Source organism: Telmatherina bonti (genome assembly GCF_933228915.1).
Source record: "Telmatherina bonti genome assembly, chromosome: 4".
Taxonomy (NCBI): Eukaryota; Metazoa; Chordata; class Actinopteri; order Atheriniformes; family Telmatherinidae; genus Telmatherina; species Telmatherina bonti.
The window spans coordinates 34,498,950-34,515,702 of NC_136622.1; the positions used below are offsets into that span (position 1 = coordinate 34,498,950).

General features: G+C 40.9%; 1 protein-coding gene across 1 annotated transcript in view; it reads right to left on the reverse strand.

The window, feature by feature from the left end:
* Positions 1–10,867, reverse strand: part of syt6a (synaptotagmin VIa) — a gene marked incomplete at both ends in the record, with an annotated part of 109,006 nt that extends 98,139 nt beyond the window's left edge. Inside the window, one exon of the mRNA XM_079238730.1 lies at positions 10,711–10,867. Within this exon, the coding sequence (XP_079094856.1) occupies positions 10,711–10,867 (157 nt within the window). The remainder of the gene's footprint in view (positions 1–10,710) is intronic.
* Positions 10,868–16,753: the final 5,886 nt, after the last annotated feature.

The following is a 16,753-nucleotide window of genomic DNA, read 5'->3' on the forward strand; positions in this document are numbered from 1 at the left end:
GTGGGATTTGTAGTGAGAAAGCAAATAAAAATGTTGATTCTGTTAGCCATTATTAGTCAGGCGAGCTGCAGGAAGCTCGGTTACATCGGTTTCTCTTTACAGTATGTCCGGTTTGTTTGTAAAAGTTTCAACACAAATGTGCCTATCGGGATATGAGTGTGTGTGTGTGTGTGTGTGTGTGTGTGTGTGTGTGTGTGTGTGTGTGTGAATGAGTGAATGTACCATGTAGTGTAAAGCACTTTGAGTGGTAAATATGACTGGAAAAAGAGCTAACAAGTCTATTTACCACTTTACCATTTGAGTAACTCCTTTAGCTGGATCAGTTAGCAACCAGCTAACGCTAACAGTGTTTCAAGTAAGTTAATATAGCTGCATTGTCAACTAGCTGCCTTCTCTACGGCTACCTTGAGGGGACACACATTTTACTCAGCCACAAATAAAAAAGAATACGATGTTATGTTGCTGATAAATTTATACTAGTGCCGTTTAGAATAGAAACTGCACAATTTTTGGTCCCTTCTTAGCAATTAGCTAGCTAGCAAACAGCAGCAAGGACAAGACAGCGAGTGAATCAGTGGAGACAAGGAATAACGACTTTACAAGTCGGTAAAGTAATTCACAACTACTGAACATTTTTTTCATGACTTAAACTGGATTTATACTCGCAGGGCGTCTGTGTAAGATCAGTTACAGCATCACCGCCAAATGCTCTGCGTGGGTTTGCAGAGATTTGACTAGCATCTCTTCCAGACCTGACGTGCTTGCAACGCGGTTATGCTGAAGTACTTCCTTCTGGTTGGTTGGTTTATAACAAAGCATTTCCAGATTTCTGAAACTTTATGATGTTGTAAACGCAGACGCAGCATGGGTATAGATCCATCCAGTGTGGGATTTATTAAAAAAACAGAGAGGGGGACATTTTAAAAACTCTTATTTATAAAATAACTGGCAACATGTTATCTTTCACACAGGTTTCCTCATTCCAAACTAGAAGAAAAATCTGGAAAATAAAAATAAAAGTCAGCATAATGTTCCTAAAATGTTGGCCTATTTAAAAGATTGCCCTTACCTATAAATTTAGCAGAACAGTCTAGTATGGGGAGGGATCTCCGCTTTGTTTGACCTTTTTTATACAGCTTTTTGACAGCCTTGACCAAAGACTGGAACATTAGTCTATTCCCCCCCTGGGATAAAAAAAATGAATGACCAGAGGGGGGAGCATCAAAAGCAGAGGGGGGTAAATCCCCCTCGTCCCCCCCAACAAATCGCACCCTGGATCCGTCTTTACATGTCAAATAATCAATCACTTGCATGTTAGAGCGAGACAGTCGCTTATCAAGAAGATCACATGACTGAGAAATTCATTCCGGGTCATCAATTATCTATATCTGTAATTCCATCAGTGTTTTCACTGGTGTGTCAGGCAAATTTTTACTTTTACACTTTCAAATCTGTGCATGACTCTGCGACTGAACCTGATAACAAACTTGATAAGTAAAAGATTAATATAAGAAAAAAATTAAATTAATTGCATTAAATTAAGAATTCACAGAAACAAAATAAACCCGAGTTGATGGAAGAATCCTGCAAGAGAGCCCCGTCCTGTGACACTCTGCAGAAAGGTAAGAGACACACTGCTGCTGCCTTCGCTAACGAGTCCAAGAGGAAGGATTTTTATCATTTATTCATGGAGATTCATTCACATTCAGAGTCCTTCCGCAGATGTTGAACCGGGGAACAGATAGCGGCGCTTGAAATTAACACCTTCAGGGAAGTCCGCGCTGCCTTTGAGCTTGGAGATTAAAATGTGGGGGAAGAAACACCAAAGACCCTCGCAGAGAAAGAGATGAAGGCGTTTCCGTTCACAGATTTCTCTCACAGAGGAGCTGATTTATATTCCAGCCACTGCTGGACTTTTGTCTTTAGAGCATTCATTTTAATGAAAAATGTGTTCCACATGGCCTATCATTATTGTCTCCTCCTCCTGAACGGCCTCACTGAGTCCAAATCAGCTCTTTGCCATGTCTGCCATGTCTAACTGACTTTAACTCCAGGTTAATAAAAGACCGTGACGTTAGACGATCTTACAGCTGCTCACTTTACAGAAGGGGGATTAAATGCTGGGTGAAGTGTTGCTAAATGCTACAAAAGGTGCATGAATGTGCTCTACTATTCTAATGTTTGCAGCAATAATAGCCCGAGCCTTTGAGAACTGGCGTGTGGTCTTTTCATGGCAGCTGAGACTGACATTTTTCTGCGTGTTATCTCACAAAACAGAAGTGGACTGTCTCCAGTTTGCTTTTGTGGTCCACAGTGAAATGTTGTATCAATAAAATACCAGGACAGAAGACAGTGGGCATGAATTATTGAGAGGCACAGTGGTTCGGCTAATCTCCACAGCGCAGTTAATTTGATGTTCTTGTTTTTCTGTTTTGGATTCAACCTGCAATGCACCATCCGTTCCTGCAAATACCGCCGACACAGTGGAGCAGAGCAGTGGGAACTAAATGAATGATCTGCTGATGCTAATGTCCGCTGCCAGCTAAGGTCTTGCCTAATAAACCTGGATATAAGACAGGCTTGCAAGAAATAACATGATCAAAAATAAGCCTCGCTGATTCAAGCCCACACACCTGAAGCGGCAGCTGATAATGAAAGTGGAATAATCAGGTTGAGTGTTTGGAGGAGGGGGTGAAAGGTGCATTCAGCTATTTAGAAGCTACACCGGCTTAAGGGACGGGCTTTGTAACCTTTATCAGGGCTCTGGAGTGAATATCAATATCTAAGGCAGGTGCTTGATCTGTGGGAAGTGTTCAGTCAGCAGAGTGTGAGACGCTGATCAGGGCTTTCATTTATCTGGCTTAAAACATCAGGAGTTAGCTTTAACCGCAGGTGGGCACACCGCCGTGACTTGATTGGAATACAATCAGCCAGTTCTGGATTCAACAAATTGCTCAATAAAGACGGCAGCTTATTATCTTCCTGCCACATCAGGATAAGGGAATTGAAGTCCATGGCTTTCTAATTAGTCCTCCTCATCTCATCATAATCGGTTTGCAGCAAGCGAGGGGTTACTCGGCCAGCGGCGGGGAGTTTGTGGGGAAATTGGCTATGGTGGGATGAGTGTGCTAATGTGAAGATGATGATGGCTGCAGAAATATGAGACCAGATGAACGTTCACCAACCAATTGTCTCCTTTTGGGGCTGTCACACAGGATCAAAACGAATCTTATGCATTAAAATAAAAGTCAAACTGATGTTTTGCTTTGTTTCATTGGACTAATTACATTTTCTATGAGGTCTGTCAGAAAACAAAGACAAAATTATATGTTATTATTAATCTTCAGTCCATATCATATATTCTTCTATTTCATCATTTTTATGGACATTTTCAAATAATTCCAAACATTTTTTATAAGTATCAACATGAAACGCCTCTGGATAAATTTACGACCGCCCCCTCAAACAAACACCTTGCCCCCTCAAATCAAATCCGCTAAAAATGCAGAAACTACCTATCTCTCCACTCTGCACAGAGCTACATGCTGGTTTTACAGCATTACATTGCAGTGAACAACAATCCGTGTTTAGTATGCAAATGAGTTGACAAGTAGCCTGATAGTTGTGTGTCCAGTTCCTCTCTTGATCAGACGTTTGAGGTGGGTGTGGTTAACACGCAAAAGCACGAGCTGGACCGTTGCTGCATCTGCATTTTTCTGGTTGCACGTAAAACAGGTTGTTTTGGTAAAACAGCTGGTTGAGGTGGTGAGAAAGTACGAACATTTTAATAACATGTGGCATTAAAACACACGGATCCAGCCGCGCGCACAACCTGCCCTGCCGCATTCGAAGTTGCTCGCTAAATATGAAACAACCGGCTTCATTTCACATAAAAGCAGACATCGCCACCCGCCATGATACCTCCCTGCTGCAGATGAAACTTCTCCTGGAGGATGAATGGACCTGATGAAAAAGAAGAAGAATTTTTTTTCTTGTTCTTGTGGCCTCGAGAGCAAGAACAGAAAGCTCTCTTGGCTCATACTCCAAGAGAAGCAGGAAAGTTCTCGCTTCTCTTGGAGTATGTAACAACTCCCGCTCCTTTCTGCAGCTCATATAGAGCTTCATGTTTGCGTCTGCCTCCATTTTCTCTGAAAAATGAAATTCTTCTGGAAAACAGATGTTGCTCAAGAAATGTCCAAATGAAACTGATCTGTCCACTGTGTGTGGACACCTGCAGAGTTTTGGGGCAGAAAAGTAAGAGACTGTTATTGTAGAGTAGGAGATGACTTTCTAAAAATAATAATAATAATAATAATTTAAAGTCTGTTTTTGTTGTTTGTTCTTGATTTTTACCAACGTTTGAGTTTATTATTTGAGGGACTGCCTCCTTATTGTGTTCTGGAGTTTGATGTTCTGCCCTGCTTTGGTTGTTAGTAATTTGGCCGAACTCAGGGGTGTCCAAGTCGGTCCTGGAGGACCACTGTCCTGCAGGTTTTCCATGTATCCCTGCTCCAACACACCTGGCTTCCATTAAATGGATCCAACAGTTGATGAAGTTCTGCACAATGACTGATTAGTTTGAGTCAGGTGTGTTGGAGCAGGGATACATGGAAAACTGCAGGATTGTGACCCTGGAGGACCGGAGCTGGGCACCCCTGACCTAACTATTTCAGCTTAGTTTAATATTTTGCTTTCTTGTTATTTGGCTGTCTAATGAGACGTTTGTTATGTTCTTGGTTGTTAAAACTTTGATGATTGATATTTGTTATATTTTTCTTATTTTAATGTATCTATAATTTTTATATTCCGTTTCCCCACTGAGGGATTGCCACCTTTGTGGTCAGGGGGTTTGCGTGCCTCAGTGACCCTAGGAGCTATACCAGCAGGAGCTTTAGTTTCTGGTGGGACACCCAAGCTGGACAGGTCTTAGGTTAGAGGCCTGACAAAGTGCAATCCATTTCTTCACAGTGTTGGATTCGACTAACAGCCCCATTAAGAAAACACAATAATAACAACAAAAAGAGTTGAAGCATGACATGCACACATGATGGCCCCTTCATATTTCTGTCTGCCCCCTCATGTATGCATTCCTAGAGCCGGCCTTCAATTTACTCTTTTGAAAATCACTCCCTGAATGCCCTCTTGTGCTCAAAACTGAAGACAGTTACGCAGAAGGACGGACAGTTTTGTCCATCTTCTGCGTCGGTTACACATGTAATTTTGTAAATAAATATTACTAGAAATCCTTGGTGCAACTTTGAGTTGAATAAGTGGCAGGCAACCGGCGAAAAGGACAAATCAAAGAAGAAGAAGACAGCTTGGGAAAAGCTCATTGTTGATGGAAATAACCGTGGTTTAGGTTCAAGACAAAGCTGAAAGTCTGCATTGTGAGATGATGCAAAACACTCTAAAGTCATGTGGAATTACGCCTAACTTAGCGGAATAAAGTTCACACGAGAAAAAAAAAAAAAAAAGTCTTTCACACAACAGCGAAAATCATCATGTTTGCAACAGCAGTTAAAAACAACAGAGAAGTGATCAAAACAATAAGATAATGAATTATTACATTAGGTTTTACATACCCAAACCAGCTAGTAGAGACAACAAGGGTAGATTTATTTCCAAAAGTTATTCTTTAAAGTGATTGACTGAAAAGCAGATCATGACCAGTTGGGAACATATCCACGGCTGGATGAGCAGGAACTTACTGAAGTCCAGTAGTGTTTGGGAGGGAGCCATTACTTTTGTCTTTACCAAACACCTCAACTGGCAGGTCAAAAGGACATCCCAGTCCAGAGCTGTTCTGTCTCAGCAGAGTCAAGCCAGCACTGGATGCAGCTGACGTCAGATGAACGTCTATTAATGATCAATACATCCGATTTTACTTCTATAAAGTCTGACAAAAAGTGAAATTGTCTTGGTGTTAAGTTCTACCAACCACTCACTCACAGAATTACACATCTACACCATGACCATAACGCCGTTACTGTTTAATGAGGATATCTTCGATCATATCTCTTTGTGCTTTAGAACGAATGTGGGGTTCGTCTAAAATAAGAAAAAACATCATGAAAACAGTCAGCCAGTCAGATTTGTGGAGTGGAATTAATTCAGCCTTCTCCATCTTCATCTCCACCCACAGCCCCCCTCCCAGCTGTCATGGGGTCTGTTTGGATCAATGAAATCAGGTGTAACAGAAGTGCCAATAAGTCCAGTTCCCCCTCTTCATCCACTAGGGACTCCAAAACAGAGCGAATCCCCATAGACTCCCATGTTAAAAAGACCAACTTCACAGCAGGAATAAACATACAGCCTGGATCAAAAATCCATTTTAGGTTAATAGGTCAGGTTTACCTTCAGGAAAACTGTGGGGGGAGTGAGTTATTTTCTAACTCGCCCGTTTAAAAGTAATTTAATCTCAAAGTTTGGCATATTTAGGGGTGTGTCCTTTTGATTGACAGGTACCAGATCTCCTGCTCCAAGTAAGAAGAGCGTAGCACAACCGCGTTTTTTTTTTTTACAGCCTGGGACAAAAATCCCTTTTAAGCTTAAAAGGCCAGGTTTACCTTCATGACAACTGTGGTGGAGGGAATTTTTTTTTTCCTAATCCCTCCGTTTAGAAGTAATTTAATCCAGAAATTCAACATAATTGGAGGCGTGTCCTTTTGATTGACATGTATCCGATATCCAGCTTCAATAAGGCAGCATGTTGCACAACTGCAGTATTAATCTGGTTAACAGAGAAATTTAGTTTCAGCCCGTTTACCTCCCTTAGCTGGTTAGCTTCTATAAGGTGCCATTAGCTCTAGGTTAGCTCAGTTAGCTCTTAGCTCTTAGCTACAGGCAGGTCGGAGTTTGACAGACATCAACCATCCACCTAAACGCTCACAGTCCCCCTTTCAGCTCTACCTCTTCCTAAGAAGGAGGAATGTCGAGCAACCACAGTTTTTAGCCGGTTAACAACATGGCTTAGCTTGTGTTACCTCTTTTAGCTGGTTAGCTCTGTTAGCTCCTGTTAGACACGCCCCCATACTCAGAGCCCCCTCACAGCTCTACTTCTTTGCCCATTTTTTGTATTTTCCTTGAGAGACAGCACATGTGACACTGCCAAGATGGTGACAGTAGGAACTCCAAACAAACCTACAGGTGACGCCACGGAGGCTCCGCCTATACACTGCTGACTTTTAAACGCACCTTATTCTTCTCGTTATGGTGAGATAAATTTTACCGTTATCCTGAGAAAAGTGTCCACATTAAGAAGAAAATGAACTTGTTTTGTCAATATAACGATCAAAAGGAAAATAATATTTGGCTGTTTGCCATTTCCGTAGTATAAAGGAGACAATACCATAATTATTGATTGTGGAAATAAAAAAAAAATTTTAAAAAGCTTTTTAGAGTAAGAGTAGGAATAATTTACATCACTATCGCTTTCGATGGCTAATCTGCTTATCAAACAGTTTCTTGCCACACCTCCCCAGTATGTAGAAACTGTCTTTTCATTTCCAGCCTCCAGTATAGGTCTGACTCAGGTTTGCTCTCTGCAGGATGTCCGCTTTGTTGCACAAAAAAAAAAAACATGCAAGACAACATTTTCTCCAACCCCCCCAACCTACACATCTTCCAACATTATGAGAAGCAGCTTGTCTTTAGTTTCCACGTGGCAGAAGGAATTTACATCAGTGAGTTCATAACGTGCAATGGCATTTAGTGTCCCCACAGCTCAGTGGTGGATGCCACTGGCACTGTGATGTACGTTCAATTCCTCCGCTGAGGATGATGTGAGGTGACAGTGGATTTGGTCAGGATTGGTGTGACATTCACTCAGTGAACAGGGAACCATCCTCGAAAAAGATGCCAAGAAAAATATTTCCTTTTTGCTCTGCACCTGCAGACAAGCTACACGCTCATTTTCTGTCGAACACAGAAGCTAAAACAAGTTTAGGAATTAATTTTAAATGAGATGGATCTGCGAATGAGTACAGAAGACAATTCTGGATTTATAATCTGCAACAAATCTCATAAATGCTACAAAATTATATGTCTTGGTAGACTTTTATTTGTATCCTTAAAACAGCTGCAGGTGAAAATGTGACTTTTATGTTTATTTTTCAGACTATATATATAAACGTCTAAATGCTTTGTCCTGTTTTATTAATATTTTAAAAGGGACAGTGGATGTTAGTTGCCATATAAAAAGTAAATGAAGAAGATTATAGCAAAGCTAATTTCCATCATATGTCTGTTTGCAGGCCAACAAAATAAAATAAACATGAGAAAATAGTAATAGAAGAAGATCAGGGTTCACAACAATGACAGAATTAATAAGAGATTAAAAATAGGATTATTGATCAAAGACAAGAGGAAGTAGTTCATCACTTATGATCTACAGTTGTGCTCATATTTATTCATCCCCTTTCATTAAAGAAGGAAAAAACAGCTGCATGTAAAATAAGCTGAAATTGACTAAAGTAATAATAAATAAACATTTTATGAAAATCATTACATTATTTTCTAATTCTGGTTCAATAGAAATATTTTTTCTAAAAAGCAAACATATAAAATAATTTATTACATATTCCATCAGTCATAAAGTAATATTTAGTTGAACAATCCTTTAATGTTTCCGCTCCAGTCAGGTGTTTTCTGTTCCTCTCAGTCAGACTTCTGCACCTGTTGACAGGTATTTTGTCCCACTGTTCAACAGAAAAGTCTCTCATTTGTCCAGGACACATTTGTTTGTTTGTTTGTTTTTTTCTTTCTTCAACTCAATTAAATGAAAAAACAGTGTATTTAATTACTAAATTATATTTTTGCAATTTTTTAGTTATTGTTCCTTTTTTAAGTCTCCAGTTATTTGAGTGACTGTTGTAAATTCAGCCTTTTCTTTAATGAAAGGGGACGAAGACATATGAGCACAACTGTAGGTGGGAAAAGACATTGCATAATGTTACAGTGCTAGGCGTGTTACATGATAAAGTACATTGGTTCAATGCCCAGATATTAATATGCCACTCACTTCCTGTACACATCCGACATGTCAGATAGGAGTTTAATATCTCTCAACATTAAATATTTACACATACAGATTCTGAGACATTTAACATCACTTAAAGGTTAAAACACACCTGCTACTTGTCTTCTACCCAGTGGTAAGACATGGGTTGCCAGACTGGGGGTCATGGGATTATTTCAGGGGGTTGCCAGATAATTGTACAAAACACATTTATCAGTAAGATTTGGGTCAAAATTAAACTTTTATTGCAGAAAAAAGTGTGAAATTAGCACCTTTTGTAACACATGAATGCATAAATAAGTTATTAAAAATATGTATATTATAATCATAACATTAAAAATCTGAATTTGGCATTTATTTCACTATTTATGTCACAATTACACAAATGCAACCTGAAAATAGCTGCTAACATGTTTCACTGTAAAAGCTGCCAATTGTAAAACAGGGGTCCTGACCTCAACGCATTAACCCTGCGCGAGAAGCGGATTTTGGGAATGTTGGTGTCTTGTCACAGCTGTGGACAGAAGCCATCAAAAACCACCTTATTCTCCTTTCTCTGACAGTTTTCCATGATCAGAGGACGGCTGCAGGATTGAACCTTGTGGTGTCTCAGGGGTTGTGGCTCAGTTTGAGAACCACTGTCCTTATAGATACCAGGAAGCTGAAGATGTTCTAATTTTGACACATAAAATGGTAATAATGGCAAATATTAGTGAAAGGGCCAAAAAAAAAAAAAGGCTTCCTATTAAAAAATCTGAACTTTTCTTTCCATTTTTTTTACAAGTTTTTAGAGCTTTTACAGTTTAAAGGTGTTAAGTTTGCAACACTCGACAGTCCTTTATGCAACCTTTGGTCATTTTTTGCAGCATTTTATTGTCAAATTCAATTAAGTTTCTTCTGCTTTAAGCAAAAACTCAGCTGTCATTGGCCGTATTGACAGAGCGGAATTAAATAAAGATGCACAAAGTCCGGCGGCTTACAGCAGAGTGGCTGCGTTCAAAACACACTTAAAGGAGGGATTATTCCTTTAGAGAGGCTGAAGCTCACAACAAGTGCCAAAGCAACAGATACTCAAAGCTGCAACAGATGTGTAAATCAGCCCTCATGAATAAGTCAGAAATCCCTCTCAGGGTGCTGAAACTTTGCAGAGCAAATTAAAACACACAACCTTGCTGCTTACAGTGATGTTTACAGTTGTGAGGCACACAGGCGTGAAGCATACGATCCTGAAAGGGGTTTGTTTTCTCCTTCTCTCAGTGGAAGTCTCAGTGTTTGGGACAGCATCAGCTGGCATTAGTCTGCCTCTGGCTGATTTATTAAGGTTAAAGAAACTCTCCTCTCTGGAGCAAACAGGGAGTAAATGTGAATTTGCTGTGTACACTTGTATCTTCCCCTGCCCCTCGAGGGGTCAAAAAACTCATTAGGGTTCATTAATGGCTTGCAGTGGTCCATCGCAGCATCTGTGACCACATGTGTGAGCAAAAGGAAGAACAGGACAACCACATGCTTAACGACAAAAACAGCTGACTGCGGCTCATCTCTGCCATTCACGTCCAACAAAAGCTTTCAGCAAATCCTTTACAATTAGCCCTCCTCCAGGGAACAAACGGACAAGGAGTCCCTCAAAGCACACACGGAAAGCCATTTCCTTGCACACCGCACACTGCAGAGCAGGAGTTGATTGTATTACTTACCCAATTCTTTGTGGTCAGAACCCTGAGTGGTCAGCACAAAGAGGAAATCCTGACAGGTGCTCGGATCCAACAGGGTGCTGTTGTGCAGGCAGAGGTCAACAATTAGGGTCACGGCTTTCTGACAGACCATGTCATACTCCTCTCGGTCAGAACTCATGCTCCCAGCTGCATCCTCAGCCGTCTGTGCTCATCCGAGAGGGACTAACGCACCCACACAGACGCACGCAGCAGCCTCGCATGCAGAAGATGAATGCAACTTGTCTGCGTCCACGGATGATTCTTCTTCTCCTTCTTCCACAGTGTCTCAGATGTGTTTTATACACAGATACACTCAAGTTTGTGCGTGTGTGGGAGTGTGCTGATGTGTGTTTTTGCTGAGCCAATATCGTATGAGCACGTGTTTGTGCTGTTCCATACTAGTATGTGTGTTTGTGCAACAGTGTTTGTAGACTTAATGAATCACTCATGTCCTCAGGTGATGTAAGGACAGAATTATTGCATCACATTCATGCTGAGGAGGTGAGTTAGATGAAAATCATGAAGGGAAGGACTTGATGGGCTAAGAATGATCCCTCTTCACCTCAACCTGATAAAGCACTAAAATAAATAAATAAAAAGACCATAACCCCTCAAATAATGACCACTAGACTTGTTTTTCTCAGGTCGACTGACACAGCTGGTCCCAGGAGTTCACAGCATCTCCTGTGATAAGTTTCCCTCGAGCTGAGCCACCTGTGACTCCCAGGTCTCCCTGATCCCACCCACAGCATGCTGGCTGCGATCCCTGAGCGTTTTACAGCAACAGCATGTTGATGGTTAGAGTGTTTGCGACATGAAAAAGCAGAAAGGCTTAAAACGCTCCTTCAGAAGTGGCGTCTAAAAGCAGAAATGCAGTCTAATCCAGCAGATCAACTCTAATTCCTCCCCCCTCGCGTGGCTGAAATGTTCCATTTATGTGGAAGCTATTTTGAGGGAAACGCTGATTCAGCTGGATCAGCATTGGAGAAGATGCAAATTACTGTTTAATGAGGACATCATCGATCATATCTCTTTGTGCTTTAGAACGTATGTTTGGTTGTCTAAAATAAGAAAAAACAACATGAAAACAGTCAGCCAGTCAGATTTGCTGTCGTCGTACCAGCGCAGAGTGGAATTAATTCAGCCTTCTCCATCTTCATCTCCACCCACAGCTTCACTTCATGCAGCTCAGAAGTGGGGGGCATTTGGAACGGCTTTTTATTGGTTTTTACACTGGGAATGAAGTGATAATACTCCAGCAAATACTTGCTTAACATATATGTAATCAGCCAGTCACATGGTACCAACTCTACGCATTTGCACCAGGATAGCCTGCTAGACTCAGTCCGAGGCTGCGTTCACACTGCACTATTAAAACAAATTGGACCTTTTAAAAAACATGTTCCACTCCCTGCCAGAGGTGGCGCTGCAGCAAGAATTGCAGGAGACGACAACATATAAACTCACATAAACTGTGTCTCGATCATATGATGGATGGAGCCTGCAGCAGTTAAAAGTGAAGCCTATGCGGAAGTGCATAAAATGGAAGTGCAATTCCCCCTTAATCCACTAGGGCCTAGAAAATAGAGCGAATCCCCATAGACTCTCATGTTAAAAAGACCAACTTCACAGCAGAAATAAACATGTTTACAGCCTGGTTCAAAAATCCATTTTCGGTCAGTAGGTCAGGTTTACCTTCATGACAACTGTGGGGGGAGTGAATTTTTTTTGAAGTCGCCCGTTTAAAAGAAATTTAATCTTTAAATTCGGCATATTTAGGGGCGTGTCCTTTTGATTAACAGGTACCCAATCTCCCACTTAAAGTAAGAAGAACATAGAACAACTGCTGTTTTTAGCCAGTTAACAACGTGACTTAGCTTTAGCCTGCTTACCTCCGTTAGCTGGTTAGCTTCTGTTATCTCCGGGTTAGCTGTTAGCTACAGGCAACTCGGAGTTTGCTCGATGTCAATCATCCACCATGACACCAACAGCCCCCCTCTCAGCTCCACCTCTTTGCCCATATTTGTATTTTCTGGGCGAGACAACACGCATGCCTCTGCCAAGATGGCGATGGTAGGAACCGCTTCTTTAGAAACCTATGAGTGATGTCACGGAGGCTCCGTCCATCTTTTTATTTACAGTCTATGGTCTCAATTTAGAGTCTGAACAGGTCTACAGACTACATAGGACATGCTGTACCCTATGTAGTCTGCACACTTTAAAGTGCCTTTAGTGAAATGTCATGGCCTACCTAGCGTACGAGAATTTCTCATAGTGCTCCATAGTCTCCCGTTGCCTATAGCAACTGTAGATGTTCCCATTGTTCCGTGAAAAAAATGAAGAGAAAATGGAGACAAAACTTTTTATTTTAATTCTTTTTTCAGTAGGCAATGAACCAATGGCGTTCCAGCTTGTCTGCCATGACCCAACTAATGAAACACAAGGAGAAACTTAAATAGTGGCTGATCAGCCCAAACTAAACCAGACAAAGGGGATGACACACAGAAATGCAACTAGATAAACATAAGAAAACCCCAAATCCACCTGCTGGTTCGCAGCCAAGGAACTGGAGCTACTGAAAGTCAAAGGGAAAAGAAAACAAATGAATAAATCGCAAAACCACAACATAAACTAAGATGTGTGTTATTTCAGAATAACTGTGACACTAAATGAAATTAATGTCAAAATGATATTAGTCTGTAAATTAAATCTTAGTTGAAAAACAAAAAGAGTCTAAGTGTACGCGTGACGCCCATTGATGTCGCCTATGGGTGGCTGTTGATGCAGTTAGCGTACAATCACCTTCGGGACATATGAAGGGTAAAAGATCGGATGTCTCGGCAGGACCTGGAAAAAACAGTCCAGGCTTTCATCTTCAGTTACATAAATTTTATTTTCATTTGGAATTAAATTCCAAATTAAAGTATTCTCCTTTGGGTTTATGTGGAAATAGTGATTTCAAATTAAATTTTACATGGAAAACACGTTTACTTAATTCCACATTTAGTTTACTTAATTCAGGATTGGGAAGTGGTCTGATTGGACAGAGGGCGGGCGTGACATACTAATGTTTAACGAAGTAAACAAACTCAGCTTCCTGTCTTTCCGGACGTAACATGGAAATCCATATAATCAGAACCATTTATGCTTTGATTTTGATTATACTTTTGAAGTACCAGTTCGACACGAGCCTACTACGTCACTTTTTCCAACGGCTGAGGAGCAGAAGGAAGATAAAATACCAGAAAAGTGCGGAATATGTGCGTCATCGGGACAAGGGAACGAGCATTCGCAGAACGACGGGAATTTATGTTTACATGACAGAGGAATTAATCCATACCTGTCAAGATCTGGATTTTAAAATATGGGAAATTCTCTGGCAACCTGATAGTAAGCTGATATGGTTGCTGCGTGTTGATTCTTCGCAGGTGCTGAAAATAGCAAAGATTTACGGGAAAATAAAAATATAGGAGGACATTGGGAAACAGGAAAATATGGTTGTTTCCCAGCCAAAATGGGAGACTTGACAGCTATGAATTGATCAGTTCAGATTTAAAATGGGAATTAACCAGACATTTTTGGAATTAAGTGAAATTCCGACTTGTCATTTCCATTCAGAATCAAGTGTTTACGTGGTCGTTGTTCATCTGTTTAAAACAGATTTAACTTTTATTCTGAATTAAAGAGAAATTAAAACTCTCATGTAAACATGACCAACATCTTTACAGGTTTAGCTAAATAAAAGAAAATCAGACAAAAGCAGCTCATTCTGAACTCAAGTCCTCATTGAGACACATACATATATACATATACATAATGCTGACTTATATCATTTGATATCATTTATATCACAAATCACATTATTATATCACACCTTATTTATCTGGCTTAATTTATTTTACATTAGTATTTTAATATTTTTTCTTTCCACTTTAACAAATTAGTTGCATTTTTATGCCTCACTGTCGATGCTGTGGATGCTAAATGTGTTGAACAGTAAAAAATATTAAATCTTGATTTTACCTCATGTAAAAGAAAACTAATGACTTTTAAAGTGTTGCAATGTAGAGAAGAAAGTCCTGTTTTTACTTGTTTCTGTGCAACATTCAGCTGTAAGCAAACTTGCTTGAACTTACCTCCTAATTAAACATAATCACTACAGTAATTTAATAAACCCTGTGATAAATAAGGCTTGGAAAAAGGATTTGATGCCTTTAACCAGACACTGTTGTGACTCTCCTCCTTAATTTAGTTAAAGCAGAGTGTAAATACTTTGGCATCTGCAATGGTGGGCCGCTGTTGATAAGTGGCTTTGATAACTGAGAGCTAATCTCCCTTGGAGGTTTGGATCTGGGGGTCTGTTGTACTTCCTGTCTTTGTTCCTGCAGATTGGAGCTACACTTCCTGGGAAATCCCGATTAACGGGGAAGTAACAGATTGCTTCTGGCTGTGGGGTTTCAGAAGAGTCAATTTGCTGCCGCTGCTGCAGCTGATTTACAATTCCCACGCTTTCAGTAACCGTGCAGCCTGGTTAATACACACAGGTTCAATACCTGTTCTCACTGGTTTACACCTGAAAACAAATGCTATGGTAATTTAGCCGCAAGCAGCGAAAACCACCAGTATAACATTTTTAATTATAAAGAATCAAACCCGGTTCTTCCTGTGGAACTGTGTCTGTAAACAGTGGTTGCTTGTTAGCTTATATTGACATGGTTTGCTGTTGCAGCTGCATGGCTTGCAGCTTCATACTTTCTTTAAGTTTTAATAATAGGAAGTGGGACTCTAATGCGTCAACAAATATTACAGAAAAAATTACAATTTAAAATATTTATGTGTTTAATCAAAGTTTGCAACATCAATGAATGTTTGTAAGTGCACGAGTTCCTGGTTCACCAATTACACTGATGCACATGGTACAGCTTGGCTAATAACTTGGCAGCTTTCAGGCTCCCATAATGACTCTAGTTTTTAAAAAGAAACATAAATAGCGACAAATGTAGCGTCCTTGCTGGTGTTATTGGGGACTTTTGGTGACTGACGTGAAAGTATTAATTGTTTACTCTTCCAAATAAGCAGCAGCGGGTCCTGCCGCAGGCCCCTCCCCCTTCTAAAACAAAAAGTTGCAACATTTATCTCCAACCTGCAGTCATTAGGGTGAATTCACATCAGGATAGTCTAACTGACTCAGTCTGATTGGGGACTCAGATCAGTTGTAGGGGGGTGTATCCATGCGGACCAAGGTCGTGTTCACGTTGCACTTTGCTCAAACGAGCCAAACAATTAGAATAATATATCCCCATTCCCACCAGAGGTGGCGCTGCACTGGTATTTAACAAAAGAGAGAATAAGACTGGTGTGATTGGGCCAAAGATTAGTTTTATATTTGATTTGTTACAGTGCATGCTCGTTTTAGATTGTATTGTTGTGTATTTTAAATTGTGTGCTGCCACCAATCCCTTCTGAGGCCCATCCATCCCTCAGCTAATTGATGAGCAGGAACAGCTGCGTGCACCTGGACATTATTTAAGTGAAGCCACAGCTGTGACAGCAGGACGGCAGAGAAGAACGGCAGAGGAACAGAGCCGGACGCGCAGCTCACTCGCCAGGAGCGGAGGCAGGATCGGGAAACCTGAAGCGCAGCAGTTCTGAGGTCGTTGGCCTGACTACTCAGCCCTGGGCCGCCAGAAACCTTACGTGGCCCGGGAAAAGCATGAGTAAGACTAATTCAGACCTAGAACTGGAGGCTGGCTGCGGAGCCAGGTGGGAGGATTGAGGAAGCTCTTCGAACGGTGGACTGCCGCATCTGTTCTTTTCCGCAGGCGGGCTGGGAGTGCGGCTGCGCAGCGAGGGAGAGAGACGACGAAGCCACCTAAACGCCGCGTTGCACAGCAGAGGACTCCACGGGGACATATGTTTAAAGCTGCTGGATTTTAATAAACTGATTAACTATTTGACTTTTTAGTGTGGCCTCAACTCTGCTCACCCTGCCTTTTTAGGAGGACCATTGTGGCTACGAGGGCAG